Below are 11,214 nucleotides of genomic sequence, written 5' to 3'. Positions count from 1 at the left end.
GCCACCCAACGACGAGAACTTTGACGTGAGAAATCTTTCTTGTACAGAGCTCTCCCTCAAGGAATTGTATGACAGTACTGATAAGACATGTCTGGATAGACAAAGAATTGATGATCTATACCTAAGCATGCATTGCACTAATTGTACACAAGAAGAAAACTCTCCCAATATTGAAGTAATATGAGCTTCTACTATCAAAAAAAAACAGACCCCCTTGCTGCCACTTCATGGGATCTTTACTAAAAGTTATCAAAAGAGGATGTAGCCTTTAGGCCATAACTACACCCTATCAAGAAAATGCGGCAACTTAATAGCAATTAAGATTGATTTCATTCCCATGAGAATATGCCAATTAAGAGAAACACTTGTTGGCCCCTCTATGGTTAAATTTTATTTGACCTGATCGCTGCGGCGTCATCCTCGGTGATGTCACATGTCTCCAATGAATCAAATTGATCTGTGGTTCAGAAATGACTGATGTATAGCCAAGTGATAATACGAAGTATAAAGCACTGTAGCTTTTGAATCTGATGATTAGGAGTGCAATGATATACATAGAGTGAGTACAAGTAAGATTTTGAACATCAATGGACACTTAGAAGATGTATTTTTGGTAAATATCAACGGAGAATCGGATTTTTGTTGTTGTTGCAATCATTATGGACCTTCATTCTCAATCTGTCAACACCATGCCTAGACTATGGCTACCCCACGGAGTCGAAGGCTGGAGGATGCCCGTGCTAAATTTTTGGTCGGAAAGCGATCCATTCCCTCTTCAAAATTTGGATGGGGCGTGGTGTTGAACTTGCCCTCAAAACATCGATTTTATTTTTTTGGTGCTTAATGTCCGGCCTCCTAGGTGTCAGAAGATTGTGGGGTCAATGAATAGCCCCCAAGGTTCATTGATTGGCCATCAGCCATGACAAAACTGTTTAGTACAGCATCAGCTGTTGATTTCAGCTATAACTTTTTCAGCTATGGCTTTTTTCGACTATTGGGATCCTTGACCCTAAGGACCATTCTTTGGGGACTGAAACATTTCCGAAACATTCTCTGGACCTCGTTGATTGATTTCGTCATAAATCTATCCTTTTATTTTTGCCCTTTACCTCGATACCTTGAAAACCTTCTTGTTCGAGAAAAGCTTGAGCGTTGACGGATTGCTCCTTAGGAAGCAGATGAGTTTCCACCTCGAGTCTAGTCAGTCCTCTGTCCTTCAAAACCAAAGTGAGAAGGAGGGTTGCTTGGGGTTGAGGCATCCAATGGCTTACTACTAAGTGCCTCCCTCTCAGGGTTGGAATGATTGTTTTCTTGACATTTTTAACGTTGCCTAACTGGCCCATGGACTTGGTTGTGTCTTTCATGGTCTTCGCTTGCGACAAGAGTAAAAAGTCCTCATCTCACATCAACTTAAGCCCGCCACTGGCTTGTTGTCGCTCAACACATTTTCACGCTTTCATGGCCTTCTGCACGTTCTAAACGGTGGCCAAGGACCCACCCAAAAATGCTTGCCATCAACTTTATGCCAAGTTCCATCAAAGCAAATTATCTTTTAAATCATCTCTTTTTCTACGTATATCTAACACTAACAAAACGACCGTAAATCAAAGTGAAAATAAGTTATAAATTTCTACTAAATGAAAAAACTTCCATTTGTACAATTTATCACTGCATATGGTATAACAACTACAGTGTACTACTATTCATTAGGCGAGAGGTGGAAGGAGGACGACGGAATTTTTTTAGATTTTGAGAGTGAGTCTTACGAAAAAAATAGACAAGGCATTTTGCAAATTACTCATTTATCTCGTGTATGTATTTATCTGGTGATCCAAATTTAGGGTATGTAAGTTTTTGACCTGAACTAGAAATTCCAAAAGCAATGACATCAAAGTCGATTCTCATGGTTTTGCCAGCTAGAAAAAGGCCAATATATGTTCAAGTATTTCCATCAGAACTGAATAAGGTATTTCAACCATTTAGTCCCATTAACCCATCATTAAGTGTTTACTTTCATGAATCTGTCATAGTTCAAGTGACCAATTCCTAATAGCTCCGCTAAACTTGATTGACCTTTTAACATTAAAAGGGGTTCGAAAACCTTTTTCTTCGAGGCATCTTGGCGCAAAACCTAAAGATCTCTTTATTGAAAACTGGAGTATCTTTAGATCAAAATAAGTCTCCGACTTCCGTAATCAATTTTAGTGGTAAACTAATGATAGTTAACCTAACAACACCTCCAAATTCAAATGAAAAATGTACAGACGGCATAGTAGTATCGCTCACCCGTATTGCATATTGGTTGCCTTAAAATGGGTCAGCAAATAGAAACTCGTGTCAAAAATGAATAAAGGCGTATCGAAATTATCTCTTCTGTTCACCTCGCCTCAAATACAAATTGCCAGACGCTGGTGAGTGAGACCACCAGTCAAAGCATATCAGACGAATGTATCTATGAATAACACAAGTGCTTCCAATTGCGAAAAAAAACTTTTTTCAAGAAAACTCCACTTGCACTCACTGAAAATTGAAAGTCTTTTCTGCGGAATATAAGTCACATATTTCATGGATGGGGGCTAGGGTGAGTTGGGGGGTTGAGCTTTGTCGGCACGATAAATCAGCCATCAGTGTCGATTTTTTTGATGGGCAATGCCATTGTCCAATACGATATTGCTCATTTGTCTTTGGACGGGGTTAGAATTTAAAAGTTGTGTTAGGAAAGGCAAGGCACGAGAAACAAACCGGTGACCTCCCATAAACTGTAAACTTCTGACGATGGGATTTGTAATCCCCACGCCACCTACGAGAAAGATGGTTGACTTGTTTGCACTGCCTTTTAGACCACTTAGCTACACTTTCTTCATTTGTTGCCAAAATATGGAGGATATGTTTTAATTCCGTCCAAAACCAAATAATGTATAAAAATATCCAAAAAAACATTATAGGCTTTAGATGGAACTAAGAATGCCATAGGACAAAAAGCAGGATATTTTTGCCGTCTCCAGTCGTTTCGAACGATCAGCTGGGCTTCGCGTCGGTGAATTGTGAAGGTATTTGTAGCAGAGGAAAATCCAGGACTGCTTGGAAGTTATGCTTAGAGAAGCTGTAAACGTTTAATCAAATGGAAGGAAAAAACATTTGCCTTCGACTTTTGTTATTTTTGATAATCATTTAGTTAACAAATAGATTTTAATTAGAACTTTCTCTTATATCTTTCAAAATCCTAGATATTATTGTTCTTCTGTGACAATTACGATACCTTCGATTTTCTATCAAAGTACCGTTTGACAAGAATAACTTCAACATTGGCATAATTTCTAAGTGCCTGATAGATAATTCTATCTTCAGGGCATGTAGGTCTATCCCAATAGGATGCATAAACGCTCGTCAAAATATACAAAAAAATATGCTCTGTAATCTAACATTTGGGCTCTTAATCGAGAAAATGCTTTAAAATTAGAAATTGAAAAATAAACGGAACAGTGAATTTTATTCACTCAAACAATCCTAAATTCCATAGCATTATCATTTAATTGCATTTGCGAGCTTCAGTTTAGTTCATTGGAAATTTGTGTTAAAATTCAAACAAGCAAAGTGGCAAGAGCCCAGCATGGTCACAAGCTCATTGATTTTTTTGGAACACTTTCAAACTTGCCGGCTATCACTTTTTTTTGGTTGGGGGGTGCTAGGGTCGGAGGGTGCACCTCGCCCGGCCAGCGAAGCCAGCCATCGCATCATCCAAGTCCAAATTCTGATAGGCAGTTTCAAGCCCGGTATCAGATTGGTTCTCCGTCTGTGGGTGTGGTTAGCGTCTAAAAGTTTCCTTGAGAAAGTTCGGGGAGGAGAATCGAACCGGTGACCTCTCCCATGCTAGGAAACTGCGCTAAACACTACACCACTTCTCCTCCCTCCTCTACTTTACCCATTTATTTTCCAATAAGCAATATCACTCTCCAGTGACAAGTTGGTTCTTTGTCTCTGGGTGTTGTTAGCTCTTAAAAGTCTCTTTAAGAAAGTTAAGGCAGAAATCAAACCCATAACCTCCTTTTTCACTAAGAAACTACACTACGAACCACATCTCCTTCCCTAAAATTTGAGCATCCGATGGTGGGAATTGAACTTACCTCATCGCGGAAGAATACTTTTGTGTTGCATTTTCAGCCACTCAGCTACATTGTCTCCATTTGTCACAAAAATACGGACAATTTTTTTGGACTTTGCCCAATGTTAAAATGGGCTTAAGAATATATGATTAAACATAGAATATGCAAATGAATCTGATTTAGGACAAAAAACACAAGACGTGATATATGTAGTCCGTTTCTACCGGTGAGACAGATTTGGTATTTCTATTGAAATTAATTTGATGATCGACTTTAACCCGTTGGGATATATGATTATTTTTTCTTTTATGCTTATCTTTTGATCAAAAACTGCAAAGATATATTACATGGGAAAAATTTTGCAAACCCCAAGCCTTTTTTTCCTTGGGAGCGAATAATCTATCTTTTTACATACAATCAGCAACTTGATTGCAACTGAATATTTATGTTAAGAAAATGAGATTTCCACAACAATCTGTAACTTAGAATTAGTAAAACGCTCGCTTTAAAACGGACTGAAAGACATATCTCAATCCAACAATTCTAATCATACCGTACAGTATGAATTTTTGCTGTTGCCCCCAATACTAACATTTTAGCATGTCCACAAATGAATCAAAGGTTTAAGTGAATATTGGTCTTAGCGGGTTATTGGGGTTCCCATAAAATTGTTGAAAAAAAATTTTACCTTACAAACGGCGTTATTTGATACGATTTCTTTTAATACTTCCTCTAAGCACATTTGGCTGCTTTTATTATGTAGAGATTTTAAGAAATGTTTTGGCCTAAAAGTTTCCCTCTAGCTTTGAAAAACATTCGGGAATAAGCTTTTAGGTTTTGTGCAAGGAAAATGAGCATGCCACAGTTTCCAAGTAAAAATCCATCCTGTCTCCCGAGATCCTCCACGACCTTCGCCTTTGGCTCTCTAACTCCGCCCAATCCGCTCTCAAATCCGCCGTTGCCACCTTCAACAAATCACTCAAACGATACATCTGCGTGCCCAAATATCCCAACAATGCATGGACTCATTTTATATCAGAGACTGAGCCCTCACCATCGTGTTGGCAAAGTTGCAATAACCATGATTTTCATCATCAACCTCTACTAAATTGCATCTGTGCTGCCTGCTTCACCTCTCATCATTTCTTTTTGAACACTGAACCTATTGTAAACAATGCCATCTGTGATATCCCCTCATCAATTTTATTCCGTTTTAATACTTTGTGCATGCCTTTGAATAATGTTTCATACCTTCACACATATTTTTTTATCATTTCTTTATTTTTTTGACATGGCATTTAGTCGCAATGAACAAAAAAAAAGTGATCAGTACCTGGGAGGAAAACCCAAGATGAGAATCAAACTCCAAACTCTATACAGGCGACAATCTCTATCGTCAATAAAAACATGTGTTTCATCAACGTATCTTGAGAGATTCTCAAATGGGCCTAAAGGACATTTTACTTACAAAAGCGTCCGCACTTTAAGGTCTATTGGGATTCTCCGAGCGAAGATCATGGTTTCATGACATGAAACTTGTACTAGTTCAAGGAACATAACCTAACTATTCTTTCAAGATTTCTCATATACTTAAAAGTCATAACTTTTTGTTTCTTAGCATTTGTGCACTTGCCATAATAACGTCCTTGAATCAATACAGGATGACCTACGCGAGAACATGTTCTCACTGAAGTGAACATTTTAACCGTCATAAAATGATTTTTAATGCAGTTATCCGATCATCAACTTCAGGCTGCGTTGAATAAATTGTGGCTTAAAGTATTTTCTTCGCGATCATTACAAGTTGTTGTTTTTTTACAAATATGGGTTCCTTTATTCTTGTTATTATGCATTGGGCTTCCATTGAAAGACTTACTGCGATGGTATAAAATATTCCAAAATTAAATCGAAACAAAGAGGTGAGATTGGACTTCAACCGTCAAAGCTGCAAAGCTAGATTTAGAAAACAGGATATGTGGTGCTGATTCACAATCATCATCCAATGCCGTAAGAACTGTCCTTTCTGGATTTACTCGAAAAGCAAAGACATCCCGAATGGTTTCTCGCTCTTTTCAGATTCTTGGGTCGATCTCGTCGCTCTTGGTCCATCAGAAGGCGTTGGTAGAAATCGTAGTCTTTAAGGTACCTGGAAATTAGTGGTATTTGGCATTTAAAAGGCGAAACATACCAAAATCTGATTTTGAAGCACGTCGTAGGTATTGCAACTGCAAATAAAAACAATTACCCAAAGCTTGATTGACAAGAGTATTTCAGTGAGCTTGAATTTGCTTTGTCCGTTGTTTTGCGTCGCATACGTACATGTGTTGAAAGAATCAGCATTGACGGAGCAAACGAACAAACGCATGGAGTGTATCTTAAGCATAACTTTCTATGATCTTGGGCAATTCTGAGCATTGCTTAAACTGATTTGGAATTGTACGTCTTCACGTCTGCAATTGATTAATTACCCGGGGCAATCGACTTTTTACCCCTTTAGAATCACCAAAAAAAAAACACTAGGCGGTGTCTGTGAAATATAAGGATATCACGTCTCCAACTAAGGCAAACAACGTTAAGGAGACGAAAAGGCTGAATGTTTTTGACCTTACCAGATAGGCGGCCATCGATGCACATTAAGCCAGGCTTGATTTTCAGGATGCATGGATCTGAGAACCTTGGGATATTTGCGACAAATGTGATTGTAACTCTGAGCCAGGTAAGCCAAACACCATTCACCCAACTGGTCCGCATTATACACCTTTCAAGGAAGCAACATTAGAATTCTAAACCATGTTGACTATACTTGTCTTCAAAATTCAAAACTCACCTGGCAGGGCTGAAGAATTTTCAGAGCGTCTTCCGTTACGTCTTCCCCCTCATCGTCAACCATCACGGTAAGTTTCTCAATGACAATTTGCTCAGTCAGAGAAATCAATCTGGGTAAGCATAATCGGTTGCCCAACTCCAGGATCCCAAGGCAATTGGAAATGGTGACGCGTGGGGATTGGTCGGTATACAGATAATTCAGCAGTTCCTGGAAAGGTTAAGCAAAATGATTTGCATGCGTAAAATTGTCTTGGGACAAAGCTCCGTCCGGTTTACCTTGAATGTAAAGCAGGTCACTCCAGGAAATTTCACCACTCGGGCGGAACATTCAACGAAATCGTCATGGGTAAACATGGCCAACATCATATCACATCGGGCCATCAGCAGCGGCTTGTGAGCTCGGATGTGTCCATCATCCAAACGGAAAACAACATCAGCAAAGGCATTCAAATCCAAGCAGACGTTTTTGATACCAGCTTGATGGATCTTGGTGCCTTCTTCGAAAAGGTTCACTTTTGTGTTTTTATTCAGAACATGGGACGTGTACATCCGCAGTCCAGGAATATTCAGGTGCTCAGCCACCTGGCGAACAATTTTTGCGTGAGTTAGTGGTCCAATCATTAGTAGAATAAATCAGTCATTAGAACTATTATTACCTGTCTAAGCTCATTGAGATCGCAAAGTTTTTCTTCAACTTCTCCAGTGTAAATGAATTTGACAACCTGGGCCATGGCCTTGCAAGATACGGCTTTGGTGCAAGTGAATATGGTTTGCAAAGAGGTGACCACGCGCCCACGAGCATCAAGGCTTTCGCACTGCAATTTGATGGACATAAAACTCACTGGATCATTGGCTTGTTCGTGATCTTACTTGTTGTATCCGCAAGGATTGGATTGCGGGATGATTTAAAGCTTTGAAAATACCAGGCTTGGGATCCACATTATGCTCGGTTTTCTCATTCCAATGACCCATCGATGGAGACAAATGAAGGGAATTTGATCTCCGCCGACGATCAACCCGTCTGTTTTCCCCCCATGTGGGTGTGATGTTTGGCTTTTGAAGCAGACCACCCTTCTGAGGTGTATTCGGCGCTGAATTGTTCAACAATTGCTCGGTATCGTCGACGTTGAAGAAAAAGTCCCCGCCCAAATTGTTGGAACCCAAGCTGCAGCTCACCAGGCTGGTCTCACTGCTACAACGAGTTGTGGGTGGTTCTTGAGTGTAATCGGCGTTTAACACCTTGAGGAAAAATGGACTAGATGCAGCTAGAAGAAATCGATGAGCCGAGAATCCCACCGATCCACAAACGAAAATAACATCGGTGAAAAGCGACTGATCAAAGAGAATTTGCCGATCTTCTTTAAAGGTGGACTGAAGGACTTCTGCACCGGGTAATTTCGGCTTGGGAGGACAAAACGGGGCCTGCAGAGTGGGCAAAAGGGTCTTCTTAGAGGTTAGCCAGAACCTCTGTTGTCTCCGTACACCCAAAGCCACGCGAATGGCATTTTCGAACACCTCGTCGACCCCGAAGTAAGTGAGGACACTGGTCTCGTAATAAGGAATTCCTAATTCTTTGGCCACGATTCGGCCCTGATCCGGCATGACTAGATCCTTTTCGCGAACTTGTCTGGAAATCAACATGAGAAGGAAGGGCAATTACCCACCTGTCAATCTGGGAGTAAGATTACAACCAGAGCCTAAAAAGCACCAATTTTACCTGACAAGGGGACTTCTTTCTCTACAATAATTTATGTATTGCTCATCATTCAGCATGAATCGAACATCGTTTTTGCATCCAACCAGGATGATTGGGGTGTTTGGGCAGAATTATTTTATTTGTTGATGCCACATATCACGGCAATTCTCCAGAGAGCTTTGTCGACCCACATCAAAGCACATGAGGACAACGTCGGATCTGGAAATGGATGTTAATCAATCACGAAATCAAAGCACTACTCATGAGTGGCTCATTAAAAATCAGCGTATCATCGTTCGATCAATCACCTTCCATATGCAAACTTCCGGTCTTTGTGATGATCGCCAAAGGTATCCCATAAGCGTAGAGATACGTTCACACCGTCCAGAGTGACTTTGGAATTTTCCAACACCTGAAAGTAACATATCATCACTTTTACCAATTGGCTCATTGAAGCTTTACATTAATCGTAAATATCATGGATGTGCATAGTAAATACGTTAATTTTCTTAGAAGGTATGCCATTTGGCTCCGAATGACCTCAGTCAGATATTAGACCCAACCGCAATCATGGATAATTCAATTGTTCCACTTTCCTAATTGGACTCCTCTGAATTGGAACTAGTTCTTGCGCAGGTGGGAAAAGTTTCCTCGTGAACTACCTCTCAGATCAATTTGTCTCAGTTGCTCGAACTTTTTCCCGGATACTTTGTTTACATGAACACTTGGGTTCCACTTGTGCTCCGCATGTGCCTAGTATAAATTGGAAAGTGGATTCATATTTCCAGGGTTTGAACCGTTACCGAAAAAAGTAATACGTTACCGTTACGTAAGTGGGATGTAAGTCATTGCATTTGAGATGGAACTTTAAAGATATCAGGTAGGAAACATTTGTGCAGTTTTCTTTCCCTCGTTTATAAAAAGAAGCAAGCCCTGCATACTCTTCAAATATAAAAATAAGACATTGGAAATAAATTCGCCCCGTTTATAAAAACATATTTCGCTTTTCATGCCAAAAAAAGCTCTGCTTCAACTTGCCCTTCATTCTTTGATGGCTTGTTCTGAAAACTCAATCCGAGTGTTTGTACTTAAAAGATGAATGATTTTGAAGGTTTAGACGCTTCCATTTTCTTTTTACTACCGCCAGCGGCAAAAAGAGCGCCAAGGGCTGTTTGAGTTGCTTGCGGCTGATGGGACTACATATGGCTTTTATACATTTCTTGCCTTTCCATGACCTGAATTACAAACACTCTAGTTTTGAATCGATACATAAGCACCTAAGTAGACATTTCATACAAAAAATAACTATTAATCGCCCGCTAGCCCAATCTCAGCATTTCAAATAAAAAATCGTTAAACCAACGGATCTGATCGTCTGAATGGCTCGTACTAGAGTCTAGCTCGTACCATCTCAGCTGACAAAACTCTACTCAACGGAGTAATCAGCTCCGTCGATTTAACGAGACTAAAGTACGTGAAACATCGAAAATTGCCAAGTACGCAATAGAGAATTTTTAAATGAAATGTGTGCCTTGGTGCCTATGTATTGATTCAAAACTATAACAATCGCGTTTCAGACCATGGTAGTGGTAATAAACGCAAAAAAATGCTTTTCTGCCCAACCTTGTCCCAAAAGCAGTAGGCAAGCCAAACGGCCCATTGTGCACTTTTTGCCGATGGCGGAAAGAAAAACCTGGAAACATCGAAACCTTGAAAACCATCTGTTATTAAGTTCAGTTTTGACCCATTTCACTGATTAAGCCAAAACATGTGATTTTATGTTATTTTGAGGAAAAGAGGCGGAACAAAAATTGTACATATTTTCTCTCCAGATTTTTAGCCCTTTGACATATATTCAAATTGCACAATTATTTCAAAACTCAAGTGAAAGTTGAGCAACCTTAACATTTTCCATCTTCCCTCCTGACTACCAACAAATTTATTACAACTTAGGAGAAATTTATCTCATTATTTCAAATTAGCATCGACAAACTATGCAAGGCTTAGGTTCTCAAACCATGATAGAACCCGGTCTTGTAAATGTTTCAATTTTTAGAGTGATACTTCGTTAGACCTTAAATCAATGACTTCCTTAACACAAATCATTCAATTTCACATCATATTGCCTTTGCTTTTGGGGTTGTAGCGGTTGTAACACCAAGCAGAAAAAAATATCAAGTCCGCAAGATAAAAATAGTAGGCTTTAATTTATAAAATTTATATTGAATACAAAAAATCTGTTTCCACGAGCGGGCACAGATGAGGCGGGTCTTGCCCACCGCATTGTCCCCCACGAGCACGCACTTGACAAGCTCAGTATGGGGCTGGTCGTCATCCATGACTTTGAAATTCCCGCCCAAAGGTTTCGATCTTCCCGCCCAAAACTGAGGATGGCATCAAGACTTTGCGAGGTTGACTTGGAAACACGGCAGTTCTGAGATCCACTCGATTACGACGATTAGTAGCAGATCAGAGGGTCCAAGTCCACGACGTTGAGGTGGTACGAGATCCGGTACACAGCTTGACTTCATAGCCATCTGCTAGGTGTGGTCACCTTGTGAAGATTATTCATACTCGGTCGTCTGGAAA

General features: G+C 39.9%; 1 protein-coding gene across 1 annotated transcript; it reads right to left on the bottom strand.

Moving 5' to 3' along the window:
• Window positions 1-5,363: 5,363 nt before the first annotated feature.
• On the bottom strand, window positions 5,364-9,068 carry LOC131880682 (rho-related BTB domain-containing protein 1-like). The gene is made up of 8 exons (XM_059227365.1): window positions 8,934-9,068; window positions 8,647-8,844; window positions 7,800-8,556; window positions 7,586-7,744; window positions 7,206-7,511; window positions 6,931-7,137; window positions 6,713-6,861; window positions 5,364-6,249 (listed from the first exon to the last, which is right to left on the bottom strand). Exons 2-8 carry the CDS (start codon window positions 8,700-8,702, stop codon window positions 6,099-6,101), a joined length of 1,785 nt encoding a protein of 594 aa, XP_059083348.1. The 5' UTR covers window positions 8,703-8,844; window positions 8,934-9,068; the 3' UTR covers window positions 5,364-6,098.
• Window positions 9,069-11,214: the final 2,146 nt, after the last annotated feature.

This window comes from Tigriopus californicus, chromosome 5 (assembly GCF_007210705.1).
Source record: "Tigriopus californicus strain San Diego chromosome 5, Tcal_SD_v2.1, whole genome shotgun sequence".
Lineage (NCBI taxonomy): Eukaryota > Metazoa > Arthropoda > Copepoda > Harpacticoida > Harpacticidae > Tigriopus > Tigriopus californicus.
The sequence above is the reverse complement of the archived record's forward strand: the minus strand, read 5'-3'. Positions and strand labels throughout refer to the sequence as shown.